This window comes from Gossypium raimondii, chromosome 4 (assembly GCF_025698545.1).
Source record: "Gossypium raimondii isolate GPD5lz chromosome 4, ASM2569854v1, whole genome shotgun sequence".
NCBI classification, from domain to species: Eukaryota; Viridiplantae; Streptophyta; class Magnoliopsida; order Malvales; family Malvaceae; genus Gossypium; species Gossypium raimondii.
Genome location: NC_068568.1, coordinates 45482551 through 45505239, shown reverse-complemented (window position 1 = coordinate 45505239; position 22689 = coordinate 45482551). Strand labels below are relative to the sequence as shown.

The following is a 22689-nucleotide window of genomic DNA, read 5'->3' as shown; positions in this document are numbered from 1 at the left end:
ACAATGACTATATAATTTATTTGTTTCACTTTAGACACAATTGTTTAATGTATTCATCAATTAAATAAAAATCCAAAAAAATTGAATTAATCATAGGTCATGTAGAGTGTGTCTCGCATTTTTTAGTCAAACTAGAGTCGAAACAAAGGCGACGTCGCGATGAGGATTCATGCAACGTCGCAACGATGTGAAGCCAATCGAAACGCAAAGCAAAGACGACATTTCGATAAGGAGACTCTTGATGTTGCAACGACGCGACGGTTTCCCCAATTAAAGCAACTGTGTATTAGACTTTCATCAGGGTTACTTTTTTGAATACTCTAATTTCTCAAGAGATGTTTAAGTCTAGTTAGTCCTCTAATCTTAGCCTATAAAAGGGGCTTTAGTAAACCCAAAAAAATAGGACAACATTGAATAACACTAAGAAAAAGCTTTGAGAGAGCTTTAAGAGAATTTTATGTTTTAGCCAGAGAGCTTTGTTTTTAGGGTTTAAGGTTTGTTTTCGAATATCTCCATCTTGTACTCTTCGCTTGTTTTCTCATTATTAAAGTCTTATTTGCCCGTGATTTTTTATCCTATTGATTGGAGGAGTTTTTTAATGTAAATTTGTACAATTCCGAGTGGTTATCGAATTCTTCATCCAAAAATTAAGGCTTTTGTGCCTTCAATCATGTGTGGGATCTAATTTAAGTCATTATGTATGATTAACTAGTTAAATCACTAGAAATTAGGGTTTAAGTCAAAAATAATAAACATGCGAACCCTCTTATGTAAACAAACCTGTGAACCCCTAGGTGAAATGTCATACGGTCTCTTAGTACATATTGTGCGAACCCCTTAGTAAATGTTAGGCGATCCCTCAATGATATTATATGAACCCTTTGAACTAATATGCGAAACCTTATGTGAATAAGTATGCGAAACTTAAAGTAAATATGCATGTGAACACTTATGTACATAGGTATGCGAACTTTTATATGTAATGCGAACCTTATATAAATATGAACTGAATGTGAACCATTACATAAACATATATACATGCGATCTTTGTTAAATTGATGGACGAACTATAGTCAATATGCGAACCTTCATGCGAACCCTATATATGAACATGTTATGTATGTGTTAGCCGAACTAGCATGTTAACAACCTAATGTTAATATATCAATACAAGTTTTTAGTTCACATGAAGAAATTGTATATGTGAAATTGATATGAACAAATGCATGAATACATTGCATTAGATGATAGTATGAAATAATAAATGTGCTTGACAAGCATAGCATCGATTGTTGACAAATAGCATGATATGATGAGTTTATGTGCATGATTACATGAAATTGGGTATGGATGATAGAAGAGTTCCTTAAGAGAAAGTAACAATTTAAGTCCACACCGAAAGTTAGTACTGCACAAAGTAGGCAACAAGGTCATCAAAACCGAGTAAATTGGGATGATAGTTTAAAAAGGCCGTCAAAATCGGGCAACTCGGGATGGCAAGTTATTGTAGTAAAATTCATCGTCATAGATGAAAAGTGAATGGTCATCTTCACCGGGATATTCGGGATGGTCAGTTATTGATATGTGTTCTGGAGTGTCGAGCGATGCTTAAAAGTGGATAGGATGGATGGGTGGGAACTTAAAATTTAAAATTGCATTGCATAATGAACATAACCTGTACATGCATTGATTTACTAAATGTTTCTTACATTATGTTTAATTTGCTATGATGCCATAAATCAAATGCTTTACTATTTGAATAATTATATATAATAGTTTAAAAATTAGACTCGTATTGGGCCGTCATAAGCTCACTCCCCTATTTCCTTATCTCTCAGGTAACGCAGAAAACTAAGACTTGGAATGGCATCGGAGAAACCTTGGACTAGCATCTCGTTTTTTATATTATTATTTAAAAGTTCCCATTAAAACATTCATTAATCGTTTTATTGGTTTATTTATCGGGTTGTAAATTGTTAATTATCTACTTTATAACTGTGGTTTGAGATTATTTAGCTTATTAATTTTTAAGCATGATACTTGGTTGATACTTTGATAATTTCATGTTAATTTATTTAGAAAACTAATATTCTTAATAATGTTTTCCTCTGCTTTGCTAAATACTTAAAGTTTTGATAAGTCTTGTTAAACTTTAATTGTTTTTCTCAAAACTTCATATTAATAATATTGTAATTGGATTACTAAGTAAATCTGGTTTGATTAATGAATGTTTTTCTTAAAAGCAAAAGAGCAATTTTAATACAATTCAACTCAAGCAAAAGAATGGTTTTATTGGATCACTTCAATGATCAATATAATGCCTTTGACTTAGCCGAAACTCCTAGGTTGGGTCGGGGGTGTTACACCCTCCATATGTTTCCCAAATATCTTTTTAACTAGAAGAGTCTTGGCAAAACATATCCCTAAGGTTTGTCCTCATATGCGATCTTTTACTACATCCACTATCTTGTCAAACACTACTGTCTCCCTTAATGCGTTTTTTCCTAACGCGGTTTCTTTTAGGTTTAACTATATCCACACTATTATAGTGTCATAACTTTTCCATACCTCATATTCGGCCCTCCATAGTGAAGTTAACAGTATAGCCCTGCTTAACACTTAGTCACCTTATAGACCCGTCGTTTAAGACAAAAGCACAATCCAATGTCGATTTCCTCAAATCTTGACACGTTGGGAAGTCAAAATCAGTAAACCGTATAGGAGTAAGATCTCCTCCGGAATACACAAACATATAATCCCTCATTCTCTGTAAATACTTGAGTATATGCTTAACTTCTTGCTAGTGTCTTGGCCCTGGATACGCCTAATATCGACTTACCAACCCCATTACAAAATAGATATATGGGCGTGTGCACAACATAGCATACATAAGGCTTCTTACGGCCAAAGCATAAGGAACATTTCTCATATTCTCTCTTTCTTCCGCTATCTTAAGACACTCTTCTAAAGAGAGATGAAATCCCGATACAAAGGGTTGATTTACCTTCTTCGAATCAGTCATTGCATAACATTTTAATATCTTGTCATGTATGAGGCTTGAGACAGTGCTATTACTTTGTTCTTTCGATATCCTAGGATTCAAATGCCTAGAACAAAATTAGCTTCTCCCAAGTCCTTCATGCTAAACTGTTGAGTTAATCATAGCTTAATCGATGACAATGTCCCTGTATCATTTCCAATGAGTAGAATGTCATCGACATATAAAATAACAAAGACCACCTTTCCATCCCCTAAACGTTTATAAACACAAGGCTCATCTATGTTTTTCTCAAATCCAAAAGTCTTTATCGTTTAATCAAATCTTTGATTCCATGAGCGGAATGCTTACTTTAGTTTATATATGTAATACCCCGAAAATTTACTACATTAAGAAAGTAAGATATTATCTTTGATATAGTAAAGTAAGAAAATAAAGTAACAAAAAGGGGAATTTTGCGTATTGTCAACATTAGAAAGCATATTATGATATATTAATTCAAGAAATGACTAAATCGCAAAAGTAAGAAAATTTTTGTGGCCCAAGAGTAAATACTCAAAATTTGAGGGGTTAAAGTGTAAATATGAAAATTTTAAAGGACCAATAGTGTAAATATTTTAAGGGTGGAATGATCTAGAAACTAAGTAAAATGGATGAATTAGGACCAAATTGAATAGGTAAAGAATTATGAGGGACTAAATCATAATTTTACCAAATTAAGTGATGACTCAAGGATGGAATTTTAAAAGATCATAAAGGGTAAAATGGTCAATTAGAAAGAGAGAGAACTCTAGAAAGCAATGATGATATTAGAGATATTTTGATGATATTTTATAATTATTTAATTAGATAAATATTATTTTATTAATATTTTAATGAGATATTTTATTATTTTATTGTTATTTTATTTAGTATATAAAGAAAGAAAGATGAAGAATTTTCTTCATCTTTCCATGCACCCACGTGAGAAGAGAAGAGAAGAAAGAAATTTTCTTTTCTTTACAATTTGGTCCTTTTACCAAAAATTCACCATTTTCACTTGGAAATCAAAAGAATTTCCATAGCTACCAAGAGGGTAAAATAATAAGGAGACTATGGGGAGATAGAATATCAAGTTAGATTCAAGAAATAGAAGCTGGAGGAGATAGAAAATTAAGTTAAAGATTGAAATCAATAGAACAAGGTAAGAACATCAAGATTTTAATATATTTTTAAGTTTGATATTATTGAAAAGCATGAAAATAATATTAAAGTAGAGTTTTCTTATATAAGGTTCTATGTCCTTGATATGTTAGTGAAGGAAATATTGTAAAGAAAGGAAAGGAGGATGTTATAAACTTGGTTATCAATATTTTGCACTAAAACAGCTTTTGGACAACAAGAGTAGTCTTACTTTGAAAATTCACCAAAAATTTAGAAATTGAATTAGAGGTTAATTAAAATATTAAATTAAATCCTATTGAGTCTAGTTTTACATATAAGAAACAAATAAGGAAAAGAGTTTCATATTATGAGATATATGAATTTTTGTGAGACAAGGTCGATTGATTTGAGTTCCCTTGTTCTAACTTTGAAAAATCATAAAAAATTGTAAAAAATAATTAGGGGTTTAAATTTATATTTTAAATTATTAATGAGTCAAATTTCAAGAGAAACAAACAGAGACATCATCCAAACCCCGTACTAAGAGATAATTAATTTTTAGTAAAGAAAGGTCGAAGTTGTCAAACAGCAGAACAGGGATAAATTTGAAGATTTTACTGTACTTATTGGCTAAATTATAAATTCTAAAATTTTTATGGTAGAAATATATTTTATTCTAGTTTCAAAAACATCAAGCGGATCTTAATTTAGAATTCTGTAGCTCAAGATATAAATAATTTAGTGACTATAACTCAAGTGGACAGCTTTGATATGAACATATAAGTAATAGTGGAATTATAAATAATGTTACATATAAGCATGTTATATACATTAAGGATGTGGGATGGAAAGGAGGAGGAAATATATATGAATATCCAGCTAGCATGGGTTTACATTAAAAATGGCTAATTTGCATGTTTTAGGCTGAGAGACTAAATTGAATAAAAGTAAAACTTCAAGGGCAATTTTGTAAAAAATTCAAAAATAACCAAATTGCAGGAAATGAATTTTTTATTGTCTAAATGAATAAATTGAATGAAATTATTAATTTATATCAAGATCGGGTGGAAAATCGAGGAAAATAAGAAATTACCAAAATGCCCCTAAATCTTGGTATTTCTACAATTTAGCCAAGTAAGTTCATGTAACTAAATTTTGTATATTTATATGTTTGAATTGAATGTTGTATTTGTGAATTTGTGTAAATGTCATATATATATATATATGAAATTGATCATATATCTAATGATGTCTGATAAATATAAAGTCTCATTTGAATAAATGAAATTCGATGGATACAGGATTTCCCGTATTGGATGTGGTCCTGCATATGTTGCGGACACACTATAACTAGAAAGAGCGTCTTGTTATAAGCCCTCTCGAGCTTCCCGTTACATGGTTCATGTGAGCATCCCGATCGATATTGATCATGCATGTGTTGCAGACATACCGCAACTCTTTGTGAGCGTCCTGTTATATGATCGGTATTGATCATGTTGTATTGTGGACATACCACAGCTCTTATGAGCGTCCCGATATATGGCTCTTCATGAGCTTCCCGATATAGCTCGCTTGAACTTCCTAATAATGGCTATCCGGAGCTTCCTAATAATAGCTCTTCGGAGTTACCCGTTAAGCTCACATAAGCTTTCTGTTCTAAACTCTTATGAGTTTCATGTTATAGCCCGGATAAGCTTCCTATTACATAGCTCACATGAGCTTCCTATTATATGGCTCGAGAGAGTGCTTTCTGATTATGTGCTCTAATAAGTACCCCCGAATATGAATTGCTGGATTTCAGATTCGTACACTTCATGTGTACTACCTTTATATCCATCGATATTTTAAATGATTTAACAGGTAAAGTTTTGGTATGAGATAACATGAGTTTGAAATGAACTATTACCAGTATATACCTGAAATACATGGAAATGATATTTATTTGATATATTGAAATATGACATGGAAAATACATACATGTGAAACTTGCTTGATAATTATGTATATTCATGATTATGAACTATTACTGGAATAAATATACACGAATTCATGAAAATGATGATACATGACATATTGATATAATGAAATGAATGATTTATGTTTATGAAGAAACGACAAGAGAATGATACGTATCATGACATGTACATATGTGACTATCTTTGATATGCTGATTCAAGGAAATTATGTATGTTGAGACGAGTAATAAACTCAAGTGTGACATGTCGAGAAAATAAGTTTATCAATGTTGAATTTATATGTAATATGTGCAAGTACACTAACTAGTGTTGTTGCTTGATGCTTAGGCAAGTGCCAAGCTATTGGTTGAATGGTAATATGATTATTTATAAGATGTATTGAATTGGTAAGTATTTAAGTGAAAATATGCTAGTGCTCATGAAAAAGTGGTAAAGTTTTAAATTATGAAATTTCTTATGAAATGACTTATTATGTGATCAATTCGAAAAAGGCTTTGGTTAAATGCACTAGCTTGTGACCACGGTTGAATGATATGTTTATGACTTGTGTGTCATGCATATGGAATAAGTGTGGAAAGTAAAGAAATGCAAAACAAAATAAAGAAATCTGGAAGAGTTAAAGTTATGTAAAATCCTACTAAGCTTGGGATAATATGTATATGTGATACTGTGGATTTATTCACCTTGTGAATTGATGAATATAGCTTCATGAGTATTATGGTATCAATGTTGGGTTATTCTTGATACGTATGGATTTCATATTTAAACTGAATTAATATGATTAAAGTTTATACGAGCTTACTAAGCATTCATTGCTTACGTAGTCGTTTTCCTTTACTTTTCAGATTATCGGAAGCTCGATCAGGTTGGAATTTTGTCGGAGTTATATCACACTATCTATCGGTTCTATCGGTACTTTTAAATGTTTTGATTTGGTTATAATGACATGTATAGGTATTCTGGTTAATGTTGGCCTATATGAGTTTTGTTAATATTAGCCACTTATTTGGCTTGTGTTTTGGCATATATTGGTTTGGTGCATATTTGTCTTAAATGTTTGATGTGTGGTTTGGTTTATGGTTGTATGGTGAAAGGTAAAATGTTAGATAAAAGTGCATTTTATACATGTGTTTTGGGATGCAATGAATTGATCAGGAATTGGTACCATGATATGTAAGGTATATATATAACTAAATATGTTAGTATTTGAAATATACTTTGGCATCAAATGGTAAGTTTTGGTAGGTAAGTGACTTGGTTAGAAATAATGAAAATTAGCTTGGTAAACTTTAGGTACAAATATGCATATAAGTTAGTTATACATATGAATATATTGAAAATATGAATATATCTGTTATAATCTAATACCTAAGGTGCCTAAAAACATATTGATTGTAAGTGACAATATTATATGTTTAAAGCTTGATTTTGACTTGTTTTTGATGTCTAATTATGGTTTGTAGATATGCACAAAGTTGATTGTAGGTTGACACAAAATTGGGTGTGAAATATGGCTTGTAAAATGACCTATTTTCATCTACACAGGCTTGTGTCTCAACCGTGTGTGACACACGGCCAGGTGACATGGCCGTGTGTCCCCTGTATCTTTTAATTTGCATAAGTCAGTATGCTTAAATTTTCGACACGGCCTGACCATACGGACATGTGACCCCTGCAGTGTTGAAAATATTAAATGTTTTTGAAAAAATTTCTGAGTTTCTGATTTAGTCCCGATTTGTTTCTTATGCGTAATTTGAACATCGAGGGCTCATAGAAGAGACAATATGTATGATTTTGATTAGTTCTTGACATGAATGATATATGATATGAAATGTTTACATTTTTTTTATTTATAAATTTTGGTAATGCTCTGTAACCCTGTTTCGGCGACAGATTCGGGTTAAGGGTGTTACAATATATGAATCTAAGCAGTTTGCCAAAATTTATGCTCATTACCTTTAGCTATATATCCTGTGGGCTGTATCATATAGAAACTCTCTTCAAGATAGTTACTTAGAAACGCTATCTTTACATCCATTTGCGAGATCTCGTAATTGAGAGCCGCCGCAATGGATAGTAATATGTGGATTGTCATGTGCTCTTCATATGTTTGCTCATTAGTGAAGTCTCTTTTGCCCGTGATTTTTTATCCTCTTGATTGGACGAGTTTTTCCACGTAATTTGTGTGCCCAATTTTTCTCTATTCATTCTTTCTCGTTGTTTATACAAGTTGATCCCCAACGAGTCATCTCTTGCTTTTTTGAGAAAATGCATTTACTGTGGATAATAATTCATGCTATCTATTTCTCATTTGTTATTTTTGTTCATGATGAGTGATGGTTTTGATTGAGGAGAAGTGATATGAAAGAAGTTTATAAGCATGAATTAAGGTATGGTGTACGACAGTACATGAGTCCTTGTATTTTTATAAAATTCAAGATTTAAGCCAAGTACTTAAAAAGTTCAAATTTAAGTCCTATTTTTATAATTTAAAATATCAATCCAATAATTAACATTGTTAGTATTTTCTGTAAAACTTGTCAACTTGGCATATTAATTAGATGTCATCATATGATGTGGTCTATGAATGAAAAATAAATATGTTAATTTGATAAATTCTTATGGAAACTACCAATAATGTCAATGATTGTACTAAGATTTTAAATTGAAAAGTAGAATGATTTACTTTTTAACTTTTAAAGTATAAGGACGAAATCTCAAATTCTATAAAATATAATGACTAATAGCATATTTTAAACTTATTATAAATCATTTAAAATATTCTATTTTTAGAAAATTTTGAAAATATTAAATTTTATAAACATTAAAAATTTGCTACCTCAATTATAAACTTTTAATAGTTTTAATATTTTTTTCTTTGATTTTTAAAAATCAATTAAGCCCTTTGTAAAATAATTAAAAAAATTAATTAAACCCTCCACGTGAGACACTACGTCAGTTGCCACTTCATTATTTTTTCACACCAGCTAGCATGTCATCACTTAACAACATATCAAGAGCTCGAACGGGAAAGCTATATTTTAGCGACTCTATTGATTGTTAACTTTTGATTAAGAGCACAAATGATTGCAATTATGTTCAATTGATTTTTTTAAATCTTTTTATGATTTTTTTTTGCATTAAAGCTTATTATATTTTTTCACATGTTCATTTATTAGTTATATCATAAATTATATTGTATTTTAATTTTTTTCTTCAATTTTAGTTTTAGTCTTTTTCTAAGATAAAATTAAGATTTAATCCCCAGTTTAATTTAACATTATTTGGTCGCTACTTTTATAATATTAGTATATTACTAGTATATTCAAATTAGATTTGTTCAAGGATTGAACTCATAAGCTTAAAGCTCAATATGATATTTGGAAGGAATTAGACAAAATATTAGGCCCAAAAATAGGATTCGACAAAAAAATTAAGACAATTAAAAATATGACTAGGTTAGGGCTCTAATATTTAAGATCGGAGCTTAGTCTAGTTTGGCCCATTTTAATATTTAATATATATTATTTTATTATATATATATTGTATTTTATAACACATACAAATTAAATTTAGAGTAATATTTAATACTATAATGTAAACATTAAAAAATATGTTAACCATGCTTAAAATTTTGGGTTAATATACTATTTGACACCTAAGTTTAACTTTAATGTTCAATTTTATATTTAAGTTTTTATGTCCTAGTTAAGCGTCTAAGTTTGACTTCAATGTTTAATTTGGTACTTTTTTCCCAATTAAGTTTCTATGTTTTTTTTTTTTACTATAGCACATATGAAAAATATTCATCGTACACATGATTTCATTTGATATAGATACCAAATTAAACATTGAAGCTAAACTTAACTATCAAATAGTCTATTAACTCTATTTTTTTAATAAAAGAAGAAGAACATATAAAATTGTTAAATATTATATTAAAAACAACAGTGTTAACTAAAAAGAGCTTAATTTTTATTTTTAATAAATATGAATGAGTTTAAATAAAATTTGAAGTAAGCGGGTTAAATTTGGACATACATATATTATATTAATATCATATAATAATCCGCCCATACCTGACATGAGTTCCAAATGGGTAACACATTAACTACTGTTAAAGTGAAATTGAGTTGAAATATTTTTAAAACATCAGATTAAATTTCTATTTGATTAAATATGTTGTGTTAAATGAAATAACCTTAAAAGAAATTCCCTCACTTATAATGTTATGAATTCGGATAGTCTATAAGAATAAATGATTTTACGTGTCGATTTGAATCATGTTGTCTTAAGTTTTATATGTTTTTGTTTGTTTTTCTCTTGTTTAATAAATCTCAGTTTTAGAAGTTTTTTTCTGCTCTTATAACACATTTTTTGTCTTGCTATCCTCCCTAATTTGGTGAATGCTCGATTCGTTTGTCGATTTTTGCTCGCCGCTTTGGATCATCCGAGGCTAATTTACTTATAATATTAAGTACTTGTCATAATATTTTATTAATGCTAAGACTAAAACCTTCATTGTGTTGATAGAGATTGTCATTCAACATCTAGTTACTATTTTTTCTTTAAATTGTAAGCTTTAATTCATTGAATGAATTAATAAATTTACCTCTAAAAAATTAGAGGATTAAAACCAATTTTTTCTAGGAAAGGACTAAAACCAGAATTAAAGATAAAAATCATATCATAGTGTTTTTAAAATTATATTTTTATTTTGATTCAGTTTATATTCTTGAGTGGATAATGAATTCGCTTGATTTTTTTTTCGCAATGAATTAATTTTGTTTTTTTATCATTAAATCTTTATTTTGAGGCTTAGTTTTTTATTATATTTATTTCTGTCGTATTAGGTCAAGACGGACAGACCCCCAAGAAAATAGAGAAGAGTGAAGAGTTTGTACTATATATAAACTGCGAGGGAAAGCGGAGGAGAGGTCGCAAAGCCTACCCTCGTACTTCTCACTTCTTTCTTTATATATCTTTGTCTCTCTCTACCTCTGTCTGAATTCTAAAGTCTCTCGTTTTTCCTACCCTGTAAAAAAGCTTAAACAAAAAAATGGAGAACAATAACAACCAGGTCACGGGAGAGTTGAAGTCTGGGAATAAGAAGCAGGTTCGATTGTTTTACTGTATGGAGTGTGAAGAGCTTGCCCGTAAAGTTGCTGCTCACTCCCAACTCATTACCCTTCAATCTATCAACTGGAGGTATACTCACTTGCCTCAATTATTTCTTCAAAATCTTTGGTTTGTTTTCTCCTTTGAATGACAACTTTTCATGTTTCTGTTCTTTTGATTCTTTTCTTTTCTTTCTTTTCTTTTCTTTTTGCATTTTTTAAGGTGGGTGTTTTTCTTTCTTGCTTTTCGTTTAATCTGTTTGTAAAAAGGTTGAATTTTTAAATAAAAAAAAGTTGATCAAATGGTATATGATCAGATTGTGTGTTAGGATAAGTGGCAAAGAATTTCATGAACTCTTATGACAAAGCATTTGTATTTTTATTTTCTTAAAAAAAATTGAGGAAAAAGGGGAAAAGTTGTGCTCTTTATTTGGATGTGAATTCTTGGATCATCTTTGTTTTCTGCCACTTTGTTCTTATTCTTCAGTCTTATGAGACTGTGATCAACTTCCTTGTGTGTTTACTTCTGGGTTCTATATGTTATCTTTTTAGATGAGCAATTCATGCAATTTGCAAATGTAGTTCTGAGAACCTTGTTACAGCCAATGAATAATAATCGTTGATCCAAAGGTGCCTGCTTGACAATGGACTTGGGAGCTTTTGTCAAGACTTGAAATAACTCGGTCCAAGTCTGTCAGTTCTAAACCCACTCATAAGTTGGTCATCATGATCAATAACATGGAAAATCAGCTTATTTTCATGTTTTAACTTTGTCCCAAGAACACGCTAAACCTGTCTATGTTCTTACTTTTAAGTCCTTCACCGAAACTGAGCCAATATGTTGATAGATGCAAACTCCTTTACTTGTCAATTTTTTAATATCTACTATTTACTTTATTTACACATGTTTTGCAATTTTGTATGTTGACTTACCATGTGTTTCTTGCTTTCTTTTATTGCTGAAGCCTGTATCATGGCCAAATCAAGAACATTTAATCCTTTCAACATTATGTTGGCATTTCAATAGTGACTTTATTTTTCTGTCTTTAAACTTCCAATAGTGACTTTATTTTTCTGTCTTTAAACTTCCAATGTTTACAAATCTAGATTTGATTTCAGTGAGAGATATATATTAATAGTTTTAAACAAAGAGTATTATTATATGAAGAAGAAATGCTGAACTTCTTTCATTTACAGGAGCTTTGATGATGGATTTCCAAATCTTTTCATAAACAATGCACATGATATCCGAGGTCAGCATGTTGCTTTTCTCGCATCCTTCAGCTCCCCAGCTGTTATCTTTGAACAGCTTTCCGTCATATATAATCTTCCGCGATTGTTTGTTGCTTCCTTCACTTTGGTGTTGCCATTCTTTCCAACTGGCTCCTTTGAGAGAATGGAAGAAGAAGGAGATGTTGCAACTGCATTTACCATGGCAAGGATTTTGTCAAATATTCCCATATCTAGGGGTGGTCCTACAAGCGTAGTTATTTATGACATCCATGCTTTGCAGGTTGGTTTTGTTTTTTTTTTTTTTCCTTTCAGCAATGAACATGATTAACATATATATTCCCTTGTTACAATATTTAAATGTTTATAGCTGAAGCGTTTTATCAGATTAATCTTGGAAAGTTTCATCTTGTTGTTTTGCATCAGCGTAATGCTAATGAGCAATACCTGTTTTTTATTTTATTTTATTTAGTGCATGGTTAGAACTTTATATTTGGGTATTCTCTTACTCAACCGAAATATTTATATTTCAAATCATTACCATACAAAGTGTCTTGTGATAGGTTTTTTTTAGAGAGAGGATTAAGTCTCATTGGTTGTTTTCAAGGCTTGGATTTTGTGACATTTGATCTTCATTCTTATTCGATTATTGTGAAGTTTCTCATCATCTCTGCATGTTCAAATAGCTACCAAGTACCAAGCACAAACCACCTACAATCTTTGTTGTATTTGACTCTAGTTAGCTATTTCCATTATGGTCTTGATTCCTTGCGTTCTTTCTCTAAAACGGAAAAGAAAATGGATAGTTGAAGAAGTATATTGGAACATTAAAGCATAAGATTTCTTCTTTTAGAATTTGGTTTAACTGAATTGAAAGGGCAAATGATGAGGGAAGGAGACTTGCTTATATTCTCCCCATAATGTCCAAAGTATATGGTGATAAGTCTGGAAACATAATCCTTTGACCAACAAGCAATAATTCAGCTACTAGTGATCAAATATTCAGATTGTTGAATTTGGTATTTTAATCTTTGAACCCTGTGGATAATTTTGAACACAAAGGATGGTTAACATTGATGTTATTAGCAGTGGGGTTCATTGTTGGCCTAGGAAAGTAATGGACACTTTTGTTTGCTGAGTAGACATATGCCTGAAGTAATAATGCAGGATAGGTGATTGATTCCAAGTTGTCTTATTCTAAATAAAAATATATGTTCGTGCTATTTAATGTGGACCTAATGAGAAATAACGTTGTACATCTATATTCTCAAACATGATCACTTGTGATTCATTGGTTGTAAGACGGAGTTGCCCTTGGTAATTTACGTCTGTAATCAATGTCTTGGTTGTTTCCTGTTTTAGAAGGAGACTTGATTTGTTAAATTTCCTTATAATATAGGAAAGATTTTATTTCGGAGACCATGTGTTGCCATTATTTGAGACTGGGATTCCTCTTCTAAAGCAGCGTCTTCATCAGCTCTCTGATGCTGATAAGGTAAGTATATCATCTCAAAATGTTGTCTGTTGCAAAATATATTTTCTTTGTCGTCATGGTGCTCGTCAGTGCCGTCTTCTACATGATTTCTACTAACTTGATGCCAATATTCTTTTCTTAGGAGTGGTCCCTTATTCTATGTTGTTACACCCTCCTGAATTAGACTCAATTTGTTTTTTCAGATAGTTGTTGCATTTCCAGATGATGGAGCTTGGAAACGATTTCACAAGTTGTTGGACCATTTTCCAACGGTCAGTTTGGAATCTTACCTATTAAGTTTTGTTATATTTTGCTCCCTTTTGTTATATGTAGATTTAAAGTACATGGTAATTGATGGCAGGTTATCTGCACAAAGGTTCGTGAGGGTGACAAGAGGATAGTTCAAATCAAGGAGGGAAATCCCACCGGTTGTCATGTGGTTATAGTTGATGACTTGGTGCAATCTGGAGGCACTCTCATTGAATGCCAGGTACTTATAGCCAATACCCTTTCTTATGTACTTTTTCCCTTAGTCCATTACAATTTCACGTTATGTCCCGATCTCAGGCTGTGGCCGTGACAGGTGGATAATTTCGTGTTTATTTTCTGCCATAACACGCATTTGTGATTCTGGAACAGTTTTTATTTCCATGCATCATATGTTTACTTACTGTTGATATGCATCATAATATTTGTCCTGTAATGGACGCTACACTTGTCAACGTTCATATGGCTTTGGACTTGAAATAATAAGCTTGATTTGTTGGTTCATGGAACTTGTTCTTCTTCCAGAAAGTTCTGTTCGCTCGTGGTGCGGCAAAGGTGAGCGCATATGTCACTCATGGTGTTTTCCCGAAGTGTTCCTGGGAGCGGTTTACGCAGAAGAACAACAGTAAGTACCTGTTCGATCTCATCTTGTGTCTGTGATGCAACTTGTGGAGGTATTGATAGGTATTTGATTTGGTATTGTGGAAGGGTCGGAGAAGGGATTTGCCTACTTTTGGATCACAGATTCATGCCCCCAGACTGTGAAAGCCGTTGAAAACACAGCTCCTTTTGAAGTTCTGAGTCTTGCGGGATCAATTGCTGATGCTCTCCAAATTTAAGTCCAATTTCCAAGAGGCTTCATATGAACTCTTTTTTAAGCCGAAAGTTTAGAAAGTATGTGCTAATTTCATCTTAGTATGAAATGACGAAATAAATGTATTATGTTTTGAGGATAAAAGTATCATTTAGTATGAAAAGTTGCATACTGATTTAAATAAATTTTTTTATGAATAAAATCTAATATTCATATTAGTAAAGTCCCTGATTGAATCAATTTTGTTGAGATTAGCCATGGGTTTGTTTGTATCCAATTAATCTTTGAGTCCCATCATGTGTGAGGTTTAGTTTAGTCTGTTTATACCGTAATTGTTTGATTATATTTTGTGGTTACTTAAATAGTTCGTTTGTGTTTTAACTGTTTGATACTTGTACTTACTTGGATATATATTTGTATTTATATTATACTTGTAACACTTCCAAAAAGAATTTTAATCTATTTTTTATTTTATAATCATACTTGTGACACAAAGTCTTCAAAAAGCTTATTTACTGCATTTTCAAAAAAAAAAGCAAATTTGAACTTGCACTTATTTTTATTATTCATAGCTGATAAAGGAGGTATGTAAAACCCAAACTATAAAATAGACCTTATATTAATAAATTACATTTTAGAATTTATTGATCACTCGTCCAAAAATATATATATACATATGTTCGGCTACTCTCGACATTTTCTCTCTTTTATTATTTATTTGTCTTATTTTCTTCTTGGCACATGATATAAAAAATAAATATTTTCTGGTTTCCCACAATACACCACTATATGGGTAGAAAGGAATTATCAAGTTACAAATAAACGGGGCAGAGAGAAAGGGAGTAATGGAAATATCTGTACATACATAAATATTGACAAAAATATAGTTCATTACATTCCCTATACAGTTTATGAACAGCCCTGTACCTTCAAATTTTGGAGTTCCCCACCAACAAAGATTTACATACAAACAAGTAACCATATCTGCATATCCACATGAATGACCGACAACATCTAACAGTTCAGAAAGAAAGAACCCAGAGGAGATCTAAGCACAGGTTGACGAGTTGCGAAGAAAATTCCGATCCTTAGCAACATGCTCCGCCTTATTCATACCAATTTTCTTGCTCTACAAACAAAGATAACACTTTCTGCCTCGTTTTAATTTTCAACGTCTCTAGTTACTTACCATGGAGTGTCCGTAGCTGAAAAGCAAACACTGCACATGACACAAGCTTTTTCGTACGCTTGTGCTTTAATTTGTCGTCCAACTTTTATACACTTAAAAAGGAAAATTATCAACTTGTTAGCATCCTTAGCCTTTTTCTTAATTCAAGCTAAGGGGTAAGATTACAGAACTTATTGTTAACTCTTCTCTGGCTTCTCATCCAGAAGGCCCTTCGGGCTCTCCAATGAATCCCCGGAATAGGACCCGTCTGGTTGACGAATACAGATGTTCAAATTGCAAGAGAGGAAATGCTCCTGCAAGATCATACACTTGGTAAGTATCAAAAGGTTGGTTTACACCGTTGTTCAGAAAACTTCGACAAAAATATGTCCCTAATTAATCTCTCCATGCATTTTATAAAGTTTTTAATACAACAGAGGCAATGTTCAAAGCTTATATATAATTTTTTTTTAAGAAGATTATGAATTATTTTTATATTTACTTAATTCGTTTTTTGCAATATTCCTGGCTTGGTCTCTACTGAAATGACTATATCTAATGAATTAGTAAGCATTAAAAATACTAGAATCAATATATGTAATCTACTGTTGGCAAGGAGTTTTATTGAACAAAAATAAATACTGGTAAATGCTCTCCAACTCATACTTAAAATTTTACTACCTGATCACTGGTCTCTTGGCCCTCTGAATGAAACAGAATTGGCCGGCATCTCTTATCTTCATTCATTAAGCTTGAATTCTGGAAATGTGCCACAAGAGCAGCCTTGCCCTGGATTCGAGCATAGGCCAATGACGCCACCTTCTCACTGTTGAACTTCTCCCATTTCTTTCCATTAAAAGCCTGCAGAAATTTCCATAGAGTTCACTCCTCATTTTTTACCAAGAAGATAAATTTACAGAAGCATAAAACTCAGATTTTCTCTTTTATGGATACGTTATGAACAATTAAATTTAGTTATATATATGAACACTTATTATGAAGTTAAACAAATACTATTTATTGATCGATATTCCATACTACTCTTTCTTGACACACTTGACAAAGGAGAAAAGGTTGAACCTGGTAGAAGGAGACAATATGTGAAGGGGAGATCATATTGATGAAAGCATAACCTACATTGCACTTGTTCTGCAATCAGAGAAGTTGATTAATTACCAGTAAATCAACTTGACCTAACCATACATGTCAAAGACCCCGAGAGTACCTTGAAATCAATTGGCAAATAGAGAAAATCGTAAGTGCCCCGGTGATTCTCATCAATAGCAGCAAGCAGCATCTTCGAAGTATACCTAAACAAATAGAATAAAACCAGAAACCATCAAGAAAAAACAGCATTTTACTTAGAACCCAAAACATTGAGTCCTTCACCATTCATTAACTTGTCTTACTTGTTGGGGATATTTTTAATCATTAAAGTGGTCCTAGTATCTTCTCCATTAATTATTTTATCCAAATCAAGCTGATACTGCTTCTTGTTATCAATCTGGTTTCCATTATTTTCAACTAGCCGACTTCGACTGCGGTCAGCCAACCCTTCATTGCCAGCTGTACCTTGTCCAGGATAAGAACCATTCCCAAGGAAAATAGGACCATGTCTTGGCATTGACATCATTCTGAAACTAGGCGAACCATTTTCAGTTACATTTCCTAGGTGACCAACACCAGCACCAATAGTTCCACGAGCACCAATATTCATCAAAAAACTTCCATTGCTACGATTTAAACCCACACCAGCAAAAGAAACAGGATTCATAAAGGATGTTTCAGGCGACTCAGAGAGATAGTTAAAGTGCCTATCAAGATGCACACCAGAAGGAGCAGATCCCACATGATGGTGGTTGCTTGAACCAAGAAATGAGCCATGCCGACTAGCATACGGAAAACCTTGTCCACTTGATGAAAAAGGGTGCGTCACTGATGGTGTTGGCCAAGCAGAATTAGCACGCTCAGAGTAAGGAGTGGGACTTCCCCATAGAAACTGAGGACCGGTCAATGTTCCAATACCAGATGAACTTGAAGTAGATTCACCAAAGGCAGAGATCGGTCCAGGGCTTGCACTTACCTTTTGCTCAGAGAAGGATCTCGAATGCTGGTAGGATGCTCCTTGCATTGCTCCAGAATTAGTAAAAATTGGGTTTGTATTATTGGTCTTGCTTTGATCCTTCCCAATAGGTGCAATCTTTGGAGAGTTAGGCAACTGATGTGGGAGAATTGAAGCTAGTCCAGGCAAATTATTGCTATTTACAGGGCTAAAAGATCCCAAACCAGGAGACTTGCTAAAAGCATGCAACGGAGTTTGTTCAACAGGGCTGCCAAATTGTGCCCAATTTCCTGTCACAGCAATGCATAACTCAGAATAATTGTAGAAAGAAAAACTGGTTGTGCGAGCATAAAGTTGTTGAGTACACACAAACGTAGGGCATCTACGATATTTACCAGGAGGAGAGCTAGCAACCGGAGAACCAATGTGATGTCTAAAACTTCGTGCTTCGTCCTGTTCAAGCTCCTGACTTAGCTGCTGCATCAAGCTAACAAAGAAGGGGGCATCAATTTTAATTTCTTTATACCAGTTCAAAAATATGCCTAGCAGCCATGAGGAAAGAGCAATTATAAGATTCAAAGATAGCAGGGCTCCTTTTTAGGTTGTCAAAGATATCCAACATAAATATGCATAAATGTTTCAGATGCTCAAGAAAAATGGATCACAAAGTTATGCTAAGCATAGAAAGTGTTAATGGGAATTTTTCTAGTTGGCTAGGTGCTAACCCGAAATTTAGTTTACTGAAACAAGAAAAAACAATTTAGCATGTAGCCAAGTTGCCAGTTGCCAGAAGCATTAGGCATTCACAGGAAGAAAATTTGCAAAAGTATTCCAGGACACCACAACAGTAGGGCTCCCACTAATCTATGGAAAAAGAAAATGCATCCACCATCTCCCCTATTCCCTTTTTTGGTCGTCAGCTACAAAGAAAGATAGTATCTTCATACCTAACTCCTAAATATTCACATTCATTCCAAGTTTCTCTCCCAGACCATAATAGCAATAACAGATCATATTAAGTGTTTCAGAAATTATATCCTGCTAAAGATTATCTTATAGAAACATCTACCAGAAATCAGATGATACAAAGAAGCTAAAATTAACACTTACTTTCGACGAGCTCCACCAGGACGGCTAGGTTCAAGCTTTATGCGTTTCCCAGCTATGTCACTCCGATTCAATGCTCTAAGAGCAGCCTCTGCAGCTCTAACATCATAAAATTCTATGAATTTATGGTGTCGCTTATGTGGTGTTTCCCTGATCTGCATTCTCGCAAGCGAATAAGTCATCAGCAAATCTCCAGACATGTCAAAATGGTGAATGAAAGTGGCAGAGAAACAAACTAGGAAAAATTATATTATACCTCTTTGACCTCTCCATAATCCCCAAATATTTGGCGAAGGTCATCATTTGATACTGATGGATCCAAATTAAATATTACAAGAGTTCCCTGATTTATATCTTTCTCCGATGGGTTATCCTGGAATATTATAAGTTAAATTTGTTGATGGGATCTACAATGTCAAACTCAAATATATAAACAAAATACACTAGTTCAAACCTTTGGAATTGAGAAGTGAATGTCCAGTTTTCTTCGCCTTAGCGGCTTATTTTGTAATGCACGCATCGCAGTGCGTGCAGCTCGAATATCATAATATGAAATCATTACAAAACCCCTATGCTTGCATGCAGTGTACAAAGTTCTGATATCTCCATAATGCTGCAAAATGTGTTGGAATTTCAAAGATGATAATTATTAGCCTAGTATAAACAAGATGAAAACTCTTACATGCACATAAATAAAGAAAAAGGACCAAAGTAGATCCAAGAGACCAAAAAATAACACCATTATAAGCAAAGAGATTTATTAGGTAGAACGGTAACAAATGTAAATAAGAATAACAGACTAACATAAAATACCTCAAAGAGAGATCTCAATTCAGAGTCTTCAACATTACTATTGATATTTCGTACAAACAATGTTCTTGAAGGATGCTCACCATAGGGGTGTTCCCCAGCCACTGTTCCCACACCATTTGTAAGAGGGTAATGACCAATCCCATTTGCAAGAACCCCTTCAGATAGGTTCATCTTTGATATACCAATATTAAGGCCCTCTTGAGGTTCAAAGTCCAACTCCATTCCCCCTCCAGTACCAAAGACATCATATTCTTCCAAGTCCTCCAACTGACTAGGCAACTCATTTAAGTCGAAGTCATCCATTATGCCAGCAAGGAGGTCATCTTCATCATCAGGAAGTAAATTTCCAATTGCATTTGTTTCAACATCTTCGAGTGGGTCCTTTCCTTCATTTTTTAACTCTAGCTTACGTAACTCGGGCGAGTTATCATCAACAGAATGACCAGAATTTTCACCATCAGTAAAGTTCACTACATTTTAGCAAAAGAAAATCCTCAGTCTTGTTCCAAGTATAACACAATATACAGCAATTTCATATCAAAAGAAAACACATACGTTTTTCATGAGGAAGGACAGGTAATGAACTAGAAAATAAGCTTGCATCACTTGATGAATGATATGCCTCAGTTCTACGCGGGATTCCCAATGCACCAGTTTCCCACTTTCTAGAAATGTTGACTGAAGGAGTATCGGATGGACCTATAATACAAGAACAACCAATCAGTATCTGGTGAAAATAGATAAGCAAGATGCATAAGATCACATGCATTTGTATCCTAGATTTAATCGGATGATAAACAATGTTATACCTCCAGCTTGACTTGAGGTTGGACCTTTAGAACTTTCCTCCATTTAATCACTTTCTGAAGACAAAGAATTCCAAACATTAACTATCAAAATATGACAATAATGCAGACTAATTCAGCATATATAACACAGACTATGTGAAACCTTAAGAATAGCATAGCATATCATCGCAAAGCATTCACTAAATTTTCAAGTTCATATTGAATTTCAATACATACAGCAGTTCCTGAGCAATTCAACCAACTAGCAGTCAGTATACTGTGCAAAAGCCAAATCAAATTCGCAACCTTTGAACTACAATATTTCCAATTAGTTCTTCTTGATCACACAGCTTTTACAGTAAATACAGGTTACAGGAATTCACTTTTGAGTAGTCAACCAAGCAATGATTCTCTACAGATAACACAAAGTCCAAATAAAGCAAACAAAATTGTCAAGATCAAACAGAAATTGAAAAAGTCATCTACAGTGTAAGCTCTAAAAGAGCTGATAATTATGATAAAATAACAACAGTAAATCATTGCACCAATATAAGTCAACATCTAAAACAAGAAACTATATCAATAAAAATGAAATTTTGAACTCTACTAGGAAAAAAGAACCATCAAACCCAGCAGCCAACAATAACTTCACTAATTAACAATGTCAAAAAGACTTACAAATTCAGAAACAAAAATTACCCCTTTTGAACACTTCCCAGAAACATTTCTCTCAAACAATCAAATAAATAAATCAGCAAATAATTACCCAGAAATTATATGGAAAGAAAATAAATGTAAAGTTAAAAGAAAAAATTACCTTTTTACAAGAAAATGGTATATATATATATATAAAAGATAGTTAAAGAGAGTCCATTGAAGAAGTTAACTTGACTGACAGGCCTGATTCCAAATAAAGTTTGTCTTTAATCACCCAAAATCATATATACACAAACGGAAAAACAAAGAGAACAACTGAAAGAAAGAAAGAGAGTTTCGTAGAAGCAGAGATATTTCTTCCTTACACACTTCTACTTCCTTTTCTCTCGCCGGGAAACTAGAAAATTTAATAATTATTATAATAAACAAAAATTAATTAAAATTAAAAGTACTATATTAAAGAGAAAGTGAGAGAAAATATAACATGATTGGAGGGAAAGAAAAAGAAAAAGAAAAAAAAAATGAAAATGAAAGAGAAAGAGGAAAAAAAAAACAAAGTTCTCTCCCAGGCACTGTGTTTTTTCGGTCTTTGAAAAAAATAAACATAATAAAAAAAGAGATTCTGCTGAATTTGAATTTTGTTTGGCGTCCGTTGACACATATAGCCCACGCAAGACACAAACAAAACATAATTTTGGTTTGCCTGTTTGCCCTTTATATTCCATTATATCACAACTTTGCCATGGTTCTGTCTCTGGGTGATGTGGCTTTCGGTTATTGGTTCAAGGATTGTTAGTGTGAAAAGGTTTCGAAATAATTCTGAGGGAATCTAATCAGGATGCGGCGTGAACATCGGACGGCTGGTTTTAGAGGAGACGCGCAGATATTGGTTAACGGAGTAGAGGTGTTAGGTGAGAATGAGCACAGGTGATTTATCTATGCTTTTTGTATCTGTGTTGGTGGGGACCAATGACGTGTTGTTTGCGTGTCGGCAACAGTGATTGGATTCAGCTGCTCTCTATCTTGGGATATTTTTGGTACAAGTGTCCATGAAATTGGATGGGATTATCATTGG

The 22689-nt window shown here is 32.7% G+C and overlaps 2 protein-coding genes across 2 annotated transcripts; one reads left to right on the top strand and one right to left on the bottom strand.

The window, feature by feature from the left end:
- Positions 1–10980: 10980 nt before the first annotated feature.
- LOC105780563 (ribose-phosphate pyrophosphokinase 4) lies at positions 10981–15242 on the top strand. Its single transcript, XM_012604959.2, has 7 exons — positions 10981–11325; positions 12432–12747; positions 13864–13959; positions 14142–14210; positions 14300–14428; positions 14731–14830; positions 14914–15242. The coding sequence occupies exons 1-7, from the start codon at positions 11177–11179 to the stop codon at positions 15042–15044; spliced, it is 990 nt and encodes a 329-aa protein (XP_012460413.1). The 5' UTR covers positions 10981–11176; the 3' UTR covers positions 15045–15242.
- A 620-nt stretch (positions 15243–15862) lies between these two features.
- Positions 15863–22190, bottom strand: LOC105779757 (protein MEI2-like 2). The gene is made up of 14 exons (XM_052629718.1): positions 21980–22190; positions 21775–21857; positions 20979–21032; positions 20725–20868; positions 20170–20639; positions 19811–19969; positions 19613–19729; positions 19360–19511; positions 18645–18736; positions 17597–18539; positions 17413–17497; positions 17268–17336; positions 16869–17048; positions 15863–16501 (listed from the first exon to the last, which is right to left on the bottom strand). The coding sequence occupies exons 3-14, from the start codon at positions 21019–21021 to the stop codon at positions 16385–16387; spliced, it is 2571 nt and encodes an 856-aa protein (XP_052485678.1). The 5' UTR covers positions 21022–21032; positions 21775–21857; positions 21980–22190; the 3' UTR covers positions 15863–16384.
- Between the last annotated feature and the right edge of the window lie 499 nt (positions 22191–22689).

Coding starts and splice junctions, on each gene's coding strand:
- LOC105779757 (XM_052629718.1), bottom strand. CDS start 21,021: ATGGAGGAAAGTTCTAAAGGTCCAACCTCAAGTCAAGCTGGAG. Junction 19,730..19,810: donor TTCACTTCTCAATTCCAAAG/GTTTGAACTAGT, acceptor ATAATATTCCAG/GATAACCCATCGGAGAAAGA. Junction 19,512..19,612: donor ATTATGGAGAGGTCAAAGAG/GTATAATATAAT, acceptor GCGAGAATGCAG/ATCAGGGAAACACCACATAA.
- LOC105780563 (XM_012604959.2), top strand. CDS start 11,177: ATGGAGAACAATAACAACCAGGTCACGGGAGAGTTGAAGTCTGGGAAT. Junction 11,326..12,431: donor CTTCAATCTATCAACTGGAG/GTATACTCACTT, acceptor TTTCATTTACAG/GAGCTTTGATGATGGATTTC. Junction 14,831..14,913: donor GTTTACGCAGAAGAACAACA/GTAAGTACCTGT, acceptor GTATTGTGGAAG/GGTCGGAGAAGGGATTTGCC.